Source organism: Felis catus, chromosome B3 (genome assembly GCF_018350175.1).
Source record: "Felis catus isolate Fca126 chromosome B3, F.catus_Fca126_mat1.0, whole genome shotgun sequence".
NCBI lineage: Eukaryota > Metazoa > Chordata > Mammalia > Carnivora > Felidae > Felis > Felis catus.
The window spans coordinates 649,668-664,408 of record NC_058373.1 but is presented as its reverse complement, the minus strand read 5'-3'; the positions used below and the strand labels follow the sequence as shown (position 1 = coordinate 664,408).

The 14,741-nt window shown below is 59.6% G+C and overlaps 1 protein-coding gene across 5 annotated transcripts in view; it reads left to right on the top strand.

The window, feature by feature from the left end:
• Positions 1–14,741, top strand: part of ADAMTS7 (ADAM metallopeptidase with thrombospondin type 1 motif 7) — a 52,024-nt gene that overhangs the window by 6,318 nt on the left and 30,965 nt on the right. For 4 of the 5 annotated variants that reach the window (XM_045058699.1, XM_023254780.2, XR_006598709.1 and 1 more), the window contains exons 2-8: positions 1,208–1,563; positions 3,080–3,245; positions 4,167–4,363; positions 7,745–7,828; positions 8,146–8,270; positions 9,079–9,228; positions 10,289–10,432. In XM_045058699.1, coding sequence (XP_044914634.1) covers positions 1,208–1,563; positions 3,080–3,245; positions 4,167–4,363; positions 7,745–7,828; positions 8,146–8,270; positions 9,079–9,228; positions 10,289–10,432 — 1,222 coding nt within the window. The remainder of the gene's footprint in view (positions 1–1,207; positions 1,564–3,079; positions 3,246–4,166; positions 4,364–7,744; positions 7,829–8,145; positions 8,271–9,078; positions 9,229–10,288; positions 10,433–14,741) is intronic. The other variant, XM_045058700.1, reaches the window with a different exon arrangement.

Sequence of the window (14,741 nt, the reverse complement as noted above, 5' to 3'; positions counted from 1 at the left end):
GTGTTAGCGGGAGATCGGAGAGGACAGATGTCTTCCAGGTCTAGAACCTTCTCTTCAAATGAACCAGAGCTGCTCTGCTCAAACGGGGGCCACTCATCTGCGTGGTCTTCATCTCTCCTTCGCAGGAGGCCTGGAGGGACGTGCAGAACCCTCCGGCACCTGAGGGCACATGTTAAAGTCCACCAGGCTATACGATCCCCGCAAATCGTAATTGCTGGCAGGCGCGGTCATTGGGCCAGGCACTGCTGTGTGGAGTGGTTCAGGTGGTTCAGATCACTAACCCTCCCAACAGCCCTAAGGGTGCAAATGGTTTTTACTCCCATCTACAGATTCACTCACTCACTGAGAAACTAAGTCTTGACTGCTCAGAGTCCTAGGACACTCTGGGCCCGTGAAGTCTTCAGCAAAGACTGGAGAGCTTCTTGCCCTCCTGGAGTTTGCATTGGGAGAAAATAGAAAAAAAATGGAAACAAGGCATATGGCATTCCCTGAGTGCTGTGGGGAAAAGGGGCGGGGGAAGCAGGGGCAGAGGGGGGCAGGGAGTTGCCTTTTTATTTTATTTATTTTTTCAACGTTTTTTATTTATTTTTGGGACAGAGAGAGACAGAGCATGAACGGGGGAGGGGCAGAGAGAGAGGGAGACACAGAATCGGAAACAGGCTCCAGGCTCTGAGCCATCAGCCCAGAGCCTGACGCGGGGCTCGAACTCACGGGCCGTGAGATCGTGACCTGGCTGAAGTCGGACGCTTAACCGACTGCGCCACCCAGGCGCCCCGGGAGTTGCCTTTTTAAAACAAAGTGGTCAGGGGAGGCGGCAGTGAGACCTTTGAGCGGGGGCTCGAAGGCGCGGCTTCGAGGCGAGGCTGGATTTTGCTGCACAACAGGCAGGGGGCAGGGCAGCGTGTTCCACCCGGAGGGGGCGGCAGTGCGGCATGGGGGCGGGGGTGGGGCGGGCACCGCAGGGAGGCAGGTGTAGCCGAGGTGAGACTGAGGAATAACCTTGCCCGGGGCCACACTGGCCAGAGCTCTGCCTTTTTCGGAGGCGGCCACTGCAGGGTTTTGGGGCGGAGGCGGGCCTCCTCTGGCCGCTGCGCCGCACGCAGACGAGGGGAGGGGGCCCGCGGGAGGTCGTCGCGGTGACCCGGGTGGAGGAGCGGGCCGGGCAGGTGCCCCGCGGCCCCGACCGCAGCTGGTTTTCTCCCCGCAGGGAGCGGCGCCGACGGCCGCGCGGCGCTGGACGTGGTGCACCCGGTGCGCGTGGACGCGGGCGGCGCCTTCCTGTCGTACGAGCTGTGGCCGCGCGCGCTGCGCAAGCGGGACGTGTCCGCGCGCCGCGCCGCGCCCGCCTTCTACGAGCTGCAGTACCGCGGGCGCGAGTTGCGCTTCAACCTGACGGCCAACGCGCACCTGCTGGCGCCCGGCTTCGTGAGCGAGACGCGGCGGCGCGGCGGCCTGGGGCGCGCGCACATCCGCGCCCGCGCGCCCGCCTGCCACCTGCTCGGCGAGGTGCAGGACCCCGAGCTGGAGGGCGGCCTGGCGGCCATCAGCGCCTGCGACGGGCTGGTGAGTGAGCGCGGGAGTCCCGGCCGGTCCTCCGGGATGGCGGGGCTCAATCCTGAACGGAGCCAGAGCGCCCGCAGGCCTTGTTAGGACAGAGCCTCGGAGGGTGGGGGTGAGTGTCCGAAGCCTCCGTTTCTGCCGGTGCAGAGAGCGGACTTGGAGAATCCCTGTGCAGGCCAAGTAGCTCCTCGAACCGCGCGGTCCTTGCTCCTTGGCGGCGTCAGTTAGGACTGCTCCCCCACAGCCGCTTGGGCTGTGCTTCTCCAGGACAGGCAGTCTCACCTTCACCCCCAGGGGGAGCGGGTCTTTGGGTGGACGTGGTCGCCTCCCTCTACGGGGACCCCCAATGCTCTGGGCTAGGTGACTGGCTCTGCCCTCCCCCTCCCCGCGGGGATGCGTGGACCTCCCCCCGACCCCAGGGTCCTCAGCTGAGGTCGCTCAGGAGGAGCCACGGGCAGTAGCAGGACCGGCCTAATGAGAGCCCACGCCACAGCTGCCACACATCAGGCCCTAGGCGCCTGCCCTTTCTCGCTAATCTCCTTGGATCCGCAGCAGCTGTTCATATGGGTGTCATTCCCATTAACAGATGAGGAAGCAGGCGGGGAGACGGACTGGCCCAGGGCCACCCAGTTAGCCGGTGCTGCAGTCCGCATTCACACCCGGGTCTGCAGCCCCTCTGGGGGAGGTGGGGGGGGACTCTCTGGCACGCGGGGCTCACCTCGACCCTGCACAGCCCCAGGGGCACACTTGGTGCCGTGGAGGGAGCTGCGGGGTGAGGGAGTGGGGGGGGGGGGGGTGAAATCCTCTTCCCTGCCGGAGCCCTGAGCTTCCTCAGGAGGTGGCCGGCTGCCCGAAGACACTTCCCCAAATCCCTCCCTCTTGGGGCCTCTCTGAATGCGGCGGATGTGCCCAAGACACACCCGCCGGGCTTCCCTTCTCCGAAGGTCCTGGGACCAGGGAGTAGGATGTCCTGGTGACTGAGCATCTCTGTGGCTGGGGTGTGGGGAGAGCTGCACTTGGAGTGATTCATCACCTCCGGGACAGTGGGCTGCAGGCCAGCTTTGAGACGACACAATGGCTGGCATGCAGGGGGGATGGATAGTGGCCTGGGCCTACCGGGCGGCCCGACTCAAGACAGCCGTTTGGGAAATGGCCTGGGTGCTGGCCCCGGGGCCACCCGACTCAAGACCGCCGTCTGGGACCGCGCGGAAGATGCCATCTCAGATCTAGGGTGCTCCCGTCTCCTGCTCCCAACAGGGCGGGGGAGGGGGGGGCGAGGTGGGCGTGTGCGGCATCTTCGGAGGCTGGTGGCTCCGGGGCTCAGCCCCCAGGCCCTTGGCTGTGTGAAACGGCCGGGAAGGACGTGCCAGGTGGAGAGTTCCCCAGAGCGGGAGACGCACGCGCGCTCGGGGTCAGCCGGGTGCTGGGAGCAGCGTGGGCTCGGCGGGCAGCACGGGCCTCGGGGCCGGTGGGGACGGCAGTGCTCATCCGCTCCGTGTGAGCCTGCACCTCTTCCCAGACAGGTGTGTTCCGCCTCTCCAACGAGGACTACTTCATCGAGCCCCTGGAGGGTGTGCCCGTCCGTCCTGGCCACGCCCAGCCCCACGTGGTCTATAAGCGCCAAGCCCCAGAGAGGGGGGCGGAGCTGGGGGGCTCCAGAGCTCCCGGCACCTGCGGGGTACCAGGTATGGTCCTCTCCTGCCCGGGGAAGGGGATGGGCCTGGAGGCACCGAGCTTCTTTGCAGAAGCCTCTCTCGACATCTCCATGCACACCTCCCCTCGGACCAAAGGGACGCAGACAGACACATCACCACAGCCCGTGCCTTCCAAATGTGCCTCCGGCCTGAGGCCTCTGCCTGCCAGGCATGCCCCAGCTGATGCCCTGGGCTGACCCCTCTCCCCACCTCCTCACCCACTGCCTGGCCAGGCCCACCAGGGCAGCTAGCCAGGAACCTCCCGCCCTTCCCCACACTGGTCCCCGCCCAGAATAACTCCTCTCTGTCCCTGGGGACCTAGCTCCAGCCCTTCTTCAGAGTGGCCACGGTGCTGGCCAGTCCAGGTAGGGAGCCGCCTACCGTGGGCTGCTGGGTTGGGGGACTGCTTGGCCGGCACGCCAGCCTCGGAAGGTGCCGCCGCTCAGGGACTCCACTGGTTGGAACAGATATCCGGTCATGCTTCTGGGCCTTGGTTTTCCTGCTTCGTAGATGTGCTGTCTCTTCTGATCCGGGTCAGCCTGGGACAGTGCAGTGGGTCTCCCAGGCAGCGGGCTGGGCCCTGGAGACCGCGTGTGCTGGGATGCACCAGCCCCCCGGGGCTAGGGGCCCAGGAGCTGCCTCGCTGTGTGTTCCTGTCCCCCATTTCATTGCCCCCCTCCTCCGAGGTCAGCTTCTGTGGCTGTTTGGCTGATTCCTGTTTGTAGGCGGGGATGCTCAGGGTCAGAGAGGGGAAGTGACCGGGTCAGGGTCACACGGCACAGGTCCCGGGCGGAGCCACAGGGGGGAGTCCAGGCTGCCGCCTGTGATCCCAGCGCTGAGGAGAGGCCCCGGAGAGGCACGGCCTGGGCCAGCCTGCTGGCAGCTAACCCCCACCTGGCCTGGGGCCCACAGCGTCCACGGAGCCGGAGGCCCGGCGAGAGCGTTGGGAGCAGCGGCAGCAGTGGCGTCGGCAGCGCCCGAGGCGTCTGCATCAGCGCTCGGTCAGCAGAGAGAAGTGGGTGGAGACCCTGGTGGTCGCCGACACCAAGATGGTGGAGTACCACGGGCAGCCGCAGGTCGAGAGCTACGTGCTGACCATCATGAACATGGTGAGGCTGCGGGGGTGTGGGACCCGGCGGCTGGGGGGGCGGTGGGGGTGCGGTCGGGGGGGCCGGGCAGCTGGGGGGTGCGGTCGGGGGGCCGGGCAGCTGGGGGGCGGTGGGGGGTGCGGTCGAGGGGCCGGGCAGCTGGGGGGGCAGCGGGGATGCTGTAGGCAGTGGGAGGGCAGACCCCAGGCTGTCGGGTCCAGTAGTGGCTGGCGGACATCTCCTGGGTGAAGGGTCGCCATTTGGCCCAGGACCTGGCTCCTTCCTGCCTCCCTGTGCAGGCTCACAGGACACGGGCATCCACTGTGCGAGCCCCATCCTGGAGGGGGGTCTGGCCCTCACGTTCACTGGGCTTTGATTAGGTCAAGCGCTGGTCGGGACAGAGAGGGGACCTCTATGAGTCCATTAGCGCCAGTCACCTGGGGAGGCTGCAGCGGCTGGCAGGGACAGGGGGGGCATGCAGCAGCCGCTGAGAAGGGCTGGACCGTGGGTGATGGCTGCAGCCTTGCGAACATCGGCCTGTTCGGTCTCCTGTAGTCACTGCCCTGTCTGAGCCTCACCCCCATCTCGTAGGTGAGGGAAGAAAGGCGCAGAGAGGCCAAGGGACATGTTCACAGTCACACGGAGGGGGCTGGGGCTCAAGTCTGTGCCTCTGGGTCCAGAGAGGGCTGTGGTGGCCAGAGCTTGCCAGAAGGATGGGGTAGCCGTGGCGGAGGTGGGGAGAACTTCCCTCCCTCTTCCCTCTGGAGCAGGTGTTTGTTTATTTAGCGCTGCTGTGCCGAGTGCCAGCTCTACCCCAGATAAAGTGACGGGTGCACGAGAACAGGTTCCCTTCTGGCAAACTCTGCCTTTGTAGCATGTCGCAAAGCGTATTCCAGGGAGGACTTATTCTGAGATGCTGATAAGTGTTCTGTGAAAAAAAGGTGCCATGGTTGAAGAAGTTTGGCAGCAAGGGTTAACAGAAAGGAACACAGACCTGTTTACTGCGGGACTTCTCAGAGCCTTCAAAGCTAACATGTGTTGAGAACTTTCCGAAGTTAAGAGCAGGGGCTTTGGGGCAAACCCGGGTTCTGAGCCCAGGTGAACCCTGTCGTAGAGCCTCAGCTGCTCTACCTGTAAATGGGGACGGTCATGCCTACTTTAGAAGTAAGACGATTAAGCAATATACTGCAGGTAGGGCTCTCAGTACAAGGACTGTACACGTTGGGCTCGGCACGTGTCCGCTGCTGCTGGTGTGGCTGCTGTAACACCTGCCCTTCAGCCCCACAGCCACCTTCAGGGCAGCCGCACTGTTTACTCAGGCCTCCTGTGGGCCCGTTTGTCAGTGTGCCCTCTGTGCCAGACCCAGACCTGTGTGTGGGAGCTCGGGTGGGTCTGCTCCAAGCATCGCAAGCCAAGTTCCCCGCCTGCCCCTTTCTGAATGGCTTGTGTCATACCGTCAGCTCACTGGAAGCTTGTGGTCACCTGTAACCCCCAGATCTTCCACAGTCCACCCAGGCTTGCTCTCCGGGCCTGCAGCAGAGCTGGGCTGGGGATCGTTTATCCGGTTGAAACACCGGTACTGACCTCAGGCCATCGCAGACACTCACTGGCTGAGTGGGTCGGCCGGTGACAACTGCCTCCCTCCAGTCCTGCCGTTGTTGCTCTGCCTCTATCTGGGGTCTATACTTCTTGGGGGGCAGAGGCGTCATACGTGCCAAGGGAAGGACCTGGTGGTGGCCGGAGCCGCCCGCAGCCCTGACTCGGGACACGGGAGGCCAGCTGTCGGGACGGTCTTGGCAGAAGCTTAGGGGCTTCTCTCCCTCCAGGCCCCTCTGCTGGGACCTGCTGCCTGTGGCCTAGGGAAGACTCCTGACTTCCTTCAAGGTGCTTTTGTCATCTTCTGCGAATTCTTTAGAATGAGACGAGGCGTCAGAAATTTTTAGCAGGTGCCCAAGATTCATTCCTTTGTTCAAAAAGCTCTTTTTGAGTGCCCGTCACGCCAGGTGCTAGATGGGTCACTGGGCTGGAAGAGGGCCCACACAGACCCCGCGGGGCCGAGGAGACCAATGTCAGCGAAACCGTCATCTTGTGGAATCTGAAAGTCAGCAGAGGGGCTGCTAGGAAGGACACATTCACGTGCTTTGGGAGTGTGGCAGAAGAAAGGCTCCTCAGAAGATGTGCTCGAGGGTTGAGAGCTGGAGACGGGAGGACAGAACTTGGGAAAGACAAGAGGGAGGACATTCCAGGCCAAGGGCACAGCATCTGCAAAGGCCCTGTGGTATGGAGAATCAAGGGCTTCTGAAAGAGCCAGAGTGGTTGGACCAGGGAGTGAGGACGGAGGGGCCGTCAGCATGTGGGGCGGGACTGGGACTTTTGTCTTCACCCTGTGGACAGGAAGACCCACTTGCTGCTTTAAGCAAGGGCACGGTGACTGGGTTTGCATTTCAGTGGCAGGTGACTTTGAGGCTGGAGGAGACCTTTACAGCTGGCCAGATGAGAGGCTGTTGCCTCAGGCTGGGCGGTGGCCTTGGAGGTGGATGTAGGGAACATCCAGGAGGTGGAATTGGTTGATGCTGGGGACAGGGGCAGCGCACGGATGATGCTGGGGAGGGGGGGCGGTGCATGGAGGTGGATGGAGGCACCTTGGGTTCTCAAAAAACAATCTATCCTGTTAATGGGCTTTTGTGTCCTCTTGATAGTGTGTGTTTTGTCCGTTTCTATCAAAATATCATTTTTCTTGATGAAGCTGCTGGAAGCCAACTCATGACTGGCCTGTCCCGCCATCTCTGCCATCTGGGAACCTGATGCCTGTCGCAGGCTGACCTCTTTCTTGTTCTGAAGGAGCTTCCCCACCCATCTCCTTGCACCTTCGCGTACCTTCCGTCTTTGGGGGCGGCCTTTCCTGGGACCGGGTGGGGAGCCCCTGTGCAGCCGTGGGGCCTCCGAGAGCTTGTGCCTGCCGTCTTGGCCCCACGGCTGTGCCCCAGGGAGAACTTGAGTGTGGGGCGGTGGGGAGACTCTGGGGGCCTGTGCCTGCCCCAGCCCCCTCTCTAGCCCCAGCCCGCGTCTCCTGCCTCGTGGGAGGACTCAGTCCTGGGATGCTGGTCCTGGCGAACCCAGGGCAGGAAGAGGCTGCGGGGCCTCCCAGCCCAAGACAGAGGAGGCAAACTAGGGCCCTGGGGTGGGTGAGCTGGGTGAGCAGATCCCACACTGGTGCCCAGAACGGGCCTGGGCCGGCCTTTTGTCCAGACTGCGGTGTGTGTGCAGGTGAGGGCATGTTCCCGTGTGGGTGCGCTGCGTGAGCTCCCCCGCGTGAGGACATGGGTGGTCGGAGGTAGGCAGTGGCTGTCTGGTACCTCTCTGCAGGCTGGCGGGCTGACCCCCCCCCCCTTTCTCGGGCAGGTGGCCGGCCTGTTTCACGACCCCAGCATCGGGAACCCCATCCACATTACCATCGTGCGCCTCATCCTGCTGGAGGATGAGGAGGTGAGAGGTCATGTGGCCGCGGGCTGCCCAGCGATGGGCGTCGGCCGCCAGAACCCTCCTGGTCCGTCACCCGAGCGGCCCCGTGTGGAAGGGCACGGCGGGCCTCCGTGGCCCGGGCAGTGTCCTCCGTCGCCCCTGGGTCCCCGGCCGGCCCTCCGTCGGGTGCCCCCAGGATGGGCCTGTGGGGAGGGGTGGTCCCTGGAGGCTGGACCAGGGCTCCCTGGCCCCCGGGCCTCTGTCTCCTGCCTTTGGAGGAGAACGGGGCTTGGCCCTCCGGCGCTCAGGGGAGGGACCCGCGCTGCCCTCTCTGCCCCCAGGAAGACCTGAAGGTCACGCACCACGCGGACAACACCCTGCGCAGCTTCTGCAAGTGGCAAAAGAGCATCAACATGAAGGGGGACGCGCACCCGCTGCACCACGACACCGCCATCCTGCTCACCAGGTGCCGCCAGCTGTTGGGGGGCGTGACACCGCCAGGGGGGCCGCCAGCTGTGGGTGGGGGGCAACGTGGCCAGCGAGGGCCTGCTTTGGAGGGCGGTGCTGCCTGAGCCCGGTGGGGTGCGGACACGGCCCTGCCCCCGGAGCCCGTGTTAGGGGAGTGCACGCACCTTTGGCTGGACCCTGGGTTCCTGCAGCGCTTGGGGGGCTCTTGTGGGTTTTCCCAGAACTGTCCGAAGCAGGCCCCGTGCCCCCGGTGCCCCCGGTGCCGGCATCCGAGATAATATAGCGGGAGACCACGACCAGGACGTGGACGCCCGTGCAGTCCACAGACTTGCTCAGGTTTTACCCGGTGTCCCTGCCCCTGCCCGCATGAGCGTGCGTGTGTAGCTTATACGCTTCTACCACACGTGTGTGATCCTGCCTCCACCTCCACAGTCTGGAGACAGAAGTGGTCCCTTGAAGGAGCTCTCGGCCTGGTTTTACAGCCGGGGCCCCTCCGCCACCGGGGTCCAGGTCTGTTCAGGGTCTGTCCCTGCGCTCCTCACGGGGACAGTAACCAAAATTGTGCACGGGGCTGCTCCCCAGGCACAAGTAGGTGTCCCCTGTGAATGCTGCTGTGGCACAATGTCCGAGTGGGGGACACCTCCTCACCCCCCTCCCCCCTCCCCCTCCCCCTCCCCCCTCCCCCCTCCTCCCTTCCCCCTCCCCCCTCCCCCCTCCCTCCTCCCCCTCCCTCCTCCCCCTTCTGGGCTTAGTTCCACCTGGCACCTGGTCAGGTCAGCCTGAGGATCCTTTCTCTCTGAACGCAGGAAGGACCTGTGTGCGGCCATGAACAGGCCCTGTGAGACCCTGGGCCTGTCCCACGTGGCGGGCATGTGCCAGCCGCACCGCAGCTGCAACATCAACGAGGACACGGGCCTGCCGCTGGCCTTCACGGTGGCCCACGAGCTCGGACACAGGTACCGCACCTGCTCCCGTTCCCGCACTAACGCTCCAGCTTCCCCTGCCAACCCGGGGGCACCAGGCAGCTGGGCCCACGGGCCACAGGATCCCAGGGAAGCGGGCCTGGCCGTGGCCGCACGTTGTCCCTGCGATGTCCCCACCCACATCGGGCTGCTTCCCTGTGAGATGTGGGGAGGCCCACGCGGGTGCCTGTGGGCCTGGCTCGGACCGAGTCCCGGTCGGTGTGGGGCTGAGACGACCAGAAAGTCACCAGTGTCTTTAGCTGTCCCTCCGCCGTGCGCTCAGTGCTTGCGTGTTGACTCTCGGTCCCCCACACATGCATGTCTGATTGCTCTGTGACCCCAGGCAAGTGCCCTGCCCTCTCTGGACCTTGGTGTGCCCCTTGTTGCTCGAGGGGGTTGGACTCACTGATGCTCAGGGCTCCTCCAGCCGGTCCCTCTGCGCGAGGTGTGTGGGCCACAGAGAGGCCTGGTGGTCAGAGAAGTCGGCGTCATCATTCACCTGCTCTGGGTTCCTTGAGTGACAGCCACGCGTGCAGGGCCTCGAAGCCGCCCGTGGTGGTCAAGAGCGCTGTGCCCCAAATCTGCTGTTTCCTGGCTGTGTTACCTTGGCTAGTTCCTGGGCCTCTCTGGGCAGTTCCGAGAACTGAGCAAGGTGGGGTTTCTGAAAGCGCTTAGCACAGCGCCTGGCACGTAGTAAGTCTGAGCAAAGAGAATCATTCTTGTCTCCTTCCCCAGGATGGCGTCTCGAGAGTTTCTCTGTGACAGGGCAGCTCAAACTCCCTTAAATCCAGGGCACAGAAGGGACCCGTGTCATTCCCTGCTGGGGACCAGTGCGGATGTGGGGACAGCCGTCCCCCCGTGCCCCTGGCTCGTCACTGTGGGTGCCCCTCGGGCTCAGTAGGCTGCCCCCCCGCCCCCGCCCGTCCACGCTCTGGGCCGGGGAAGCTGAGGCTCCGAGAGGGGTCGGCCTCCCGAGGCCCCACGGCGGTCTGGAGGCAGAGCCGCCCGGCGGCCCCGCAGCTCACCGGCCCCCGGGGCCTGTGCTCTCACGCAGTTTTGGGATTCAGCACGACGGAAGCGGCAATGACTGCGAGCCCGTGGGGAAACGGCCTTCCATCATGTCTCCACAGCTCCTGTACGACACCGCCCCCCTCACCTGGTCCCGCTGCAGCCGCGAGTACATCACCAGGTTCCTGGAGTAAGTCCGCCGGGCCCGTGGGGGGCCACCCGGTGTCAGGGAGGCACGGGCGGGGCCGCCCGGGCTGGACCGAGAGGTCCCCGAGGCCATCTCCGTGTCCTGCAACCCCACAGGAGGGAGAGGGGTCGTGGGGGCCTAGGGATGGGGCCGGGGTCGAGCCCTGGGTTTGGGACGGGACGGAGACCCGACGGGGCACGGCCCCGGCCGCTTGGCCACAGAGTCCTGGGGAAAGTGCCGCCGGAGGCACCGAAGCTAAAGCCTGTCCCCTCTTTCTGATCCTCTCAACTGGTGACCGTGTTTTTGATTTGCTATTTAACGTTGTTCTCGGCTAAGGAAAATTTAAAGATGTAAGTTATTAGCACAGAATTTTTCACAGTGCCAGTTGTAAGTATAAGTAGGAGAATGGACCTCGGGTGCAAGGCCCCAAACGACACGACCCATACCCGTAGCTCCCTTGACCAGAACAGCAGAAGTGTGTACGAAAGGAACTGGGTGGGTTTTATTCCACTTTTTTTTTTTAATGTTTTTATTTGTTTTTGAGACAGAGTGAGACAGAGCATGAGCAGGGGAGGGGCAGAGAGAGAGAGGGAGACTCAGAATCTGAAGCAGGCTCCAGCCTCCGAGCCATCAGCACAGAGCCCGATGTGGGGCTCGAACCCACGAACCGCGAGATCACGACCTGAGCCGAAGTCGGATGCTCAACCGACTGAGCCCCCCCGGGCGCCCCATTTTTTATTCCACTTAACACGTGGGTGCTCTGGTACCGCTCCCCGCCCTCGGCTTACGCTGGCCAGTAAGCGGGGTCTGAAGGGGAAAGGGTCTGGGGGTCGGCCCGTGGCCCCCTCTGCATCCTCCCTCCTGGCGTGTGGGTGGCCGGGACAGGGAGGTAACGCCGATAACACGGGACGACAGGGTTTCTGGGTCGTTCGTGGTTCTTAACACATCACTGCCTTCTGTCCACATTTGAAGCACGTGCTGATTCCAGCAGGCAGTGTGGTCTCTGTTCCCATTCCTATCTAGACCGGGTGCCTTTTGGGCCGGCCCTAAAATTGTCCCACGGGGTCCTCCTGCCGCTGACTTTAGAGGGGGTGCTTCTTTGTTCTGGCGGAGTAGGTTCTGAGAAAAGGTGCGTGGAGGTAAGGGGTTTGAAGTGTCTTTATTCTACCCTCACACCCGATCGATCGTTTGACTTGGTATCAGCTTTGGGCTGTCAGTCGCTCTCCGTCAGCGTTGAGAGGCTTTGTTCCCGGGCGCCTGGGCGGCTCAGTGGGTTGAACGTCCGACTCTTGATTTCAGCTCAGCTCGTGATCTCTCTGTTTGTGAGTTCGAGCCCCACTTTGGGCTCTGTGCTGACAGCAGGGAGCCTGCTTGGGATTCCCTCTCTCCCTCTCTTCTTCTCTCCGTGTTCCTCCCTTTATTGTTCTTCCATGAGCATGGGATGTCTTTTCCGTTTCTGTGTGTTCTCCCCAGTTCTTTTCATCAGCGTTTTATCGTTTTGCCGTGCGGAAGTTTTTTACCTTGACTTGGTCCCAGTTCTCTATTTTTGCTTTTGTTTCCATTGCCTCAGGACATACCTAGAAAAGAGTTGCCACAGCTGATGTCAGATCACTACCTGTGTTCTTTCTTCTCTGGGATCTTTATGGTTCCAGGTCTCGTGTGTAGGTCTTTAATCCATTTTAAACTTATTTTTGTGTATGGTGTAAGAAAGTGGCCCAATTTCTTTTTTTTTAATTTAAGAAAATTTTTTAAGTTTATTGTTAAGAGAGAGAGCAGGCAGGGAGGGGCAAAGAGAGAGGGAGACAGAATCCCAAGCAGGCTCTGCACTGTCAGTGTAGATAGAGCCCAACTCAGGGCTCAAACTCACAAACCGTGAGATCATGACCTGAGCCGAGATCAAGAGTTGGTCGCTTAACCGACTGGGCCACCCAGGTGCCCTGAAAGTGGTCCACGTTCATCGTTCTGCATGTTGCTGTCCAGTTTTCCCAACACTGTTTGTTGAAGAGACTGTCTTTTTCATATTGTGAATTCTTGCCTCCTTTGTCCCAGGTGAGTTGTCCATGTGACCGTGGGTTTGTTCCTGGGCTCTCTGCCCTGCTTCGTTGATCTGTTTTTGTGCCAGTACCACAATGTTTTGATCATTACAGCTTCGTAGCGTATCTTGAAGTCTGACATTGTGATGCGTCCAGTTTTGTTCTTTGTTTTCGAGGTTGTTTTGGCTCTTTGGGGTCTTTTGTGGTTCCGTCCACATTTTAGGATGGTTTGTTTTTGCTCTGTGAGAACTGCTGGTGGTGTTTTGACAGGGATTGCGTTAAATGTGTAGACTGCTTTGAGGAGTAGAGACATTTTAACGATATGTGTTCTTCTAATTCATGAGCGTGGAAATCTTTCCATGTCTGTGCGTTCTCTTCAGTTTTTTCATCCGTGTTTTATAGTTTCCAGAGTGCAGGTCGTTACCTCGATGCAGTTGATTCCTCGGTACTTTGTTTTTGGTGCAATTGTAAATGGGGTTGTTTTCTTAATTTCTCTTTTTCTACCTCATTATTAGTACACAGAAATGCAACAGATTTCTGTATATTGATTTTGTGCCCTGAGATTTACTGAATTCACATATCAGTTCCAGTAGATTTTTGGTGGACTCTTTCCGGTCTTCTACGTACAGTATTACGTCATCTGCAGATACGGAAAGTTTTACGTCTTCCTGGCCAACCTGGATTCTTTCCATTTCTTTTTCTTATCTGATTGCTATGGCTGGGGCTTCCAGTACCGTGTACTGTGTTGGATGAAACTGGTGAGAGTGGACATCCTTGTCTCGTTCCTGATCTGAGAGGAAAAGCTCTTGGCGCTTTATCATTGAGGACGATGCTAGCTGTGGGTTTTTCATATACGGCCTTTATCAAGTTAAGGAACGTTCCCTCTACATCTACTTTGTTGAGAGTTCTTATCATGAATGGATGTTGTACTTTGTCCAATGCTTTTTGTACGCCTGTTGGAAGGTTCGTGGGGTTTATATCCTTTCTCGTATTCATGTGATGTATCATGTTGATTGATTTGTGAATCGTGCAACCCAGAAATAAATCCCACTTGATTGTAGCGGATGATGTTATAAACGTATTGCTGGATTCCGTTTGCAAGTATTTTACTGAGAGTTTCTGCGTCCGTGCTCATCAGAGATACTGGCCTGTAGTTCTGTTTTCTTGTGGTGTCTTTGGTTTTGGTATCGAGGTAATGCTCGCTTCGTAGAATGAATTTGGAAGTTTTCCTTCCTTTTTAATTTTTTGGAACAATTTGAGAAGAAAAGACATTAACTCTTTAAATGTTGGCAGAATTCGCCTGTGAAGCCGTCTGGTCCTGGACCAGATGTTGGGAGTTTTTGATGACTGATTCAGTTTCATTGCCGGTGACTGGTCTGGTCAAGTTTTCTATTTATTGCTGATTTCTTTTGGGGAGGTTATATGTTTCTAGGAATTTATCCATTTTTTCTGTGTTGTTCAATGTGGGCATTTGTTTTTTTGTAATTATAACCCTTTGTACTTTGGCGGAGTCTGCTGTATTTCTCCTTTCATTTCTGATTTTGTTCATTTGAGTCTTTTCTTTCCCCTCCTCCCTCCCCCCCCCCGCCTTTTGTCTCTCTTCTCTCCCCCACCTCTCTCTCTCTCTCTCTCTCTCTCTCTCTCTCCCTCCCTCCCTCCCACTTTCTCTCCCTCCCTCCCTCCCTCCCTCTCTCTCCCCCCACCTCTCTCTCTCTCTCTCTCTCTCTCTCTCTCTCTCCCTCTCTCCCTCCCTCCCTCCCTCTTTCCCTCCCTCCCTCCCTCTCTCTCCCCCCACCCCTCTCTCTCTCTCTCTCCCTGTCTCTGTCTCATTCTCTCTCACTGGTTTGATGAGTCCAGCTAAAGGTATATCAATTTTGTTGATCTTTTCAAAGAACCTGATCTGTATTACTGTGTTTTGTTTTGTTTTTTTTTTTTTTATTTCTCATATTTATTTCTTGTCTGATCTTTATTCTTTCCTTCCTTCTGCTGGTTCAGGGCTTTGTTCTTCTTCTGGCTCCTTTACATGTAAGGTTGAGCTTTTTCATGCTGCTTTAGACCTGGCGGATGCTTTTAACCTACAACCGCCTGTCCTTCATTCAGCCCCTGGAAATGCTCTTGTGTCATTTGGTAATTTCGTTTTCCCCTTCGGGAGCTCTTTGACCTTCAGCTGCTCTCCCGTGTTGTGAGTTTTTACTTTTTTACTGGCTTTTACCTGTGTTCTGGGCAGCATCCACATGTTCACCCTTCTGTTAAGTTTTTTGTACTGTACTTTTAAGTTC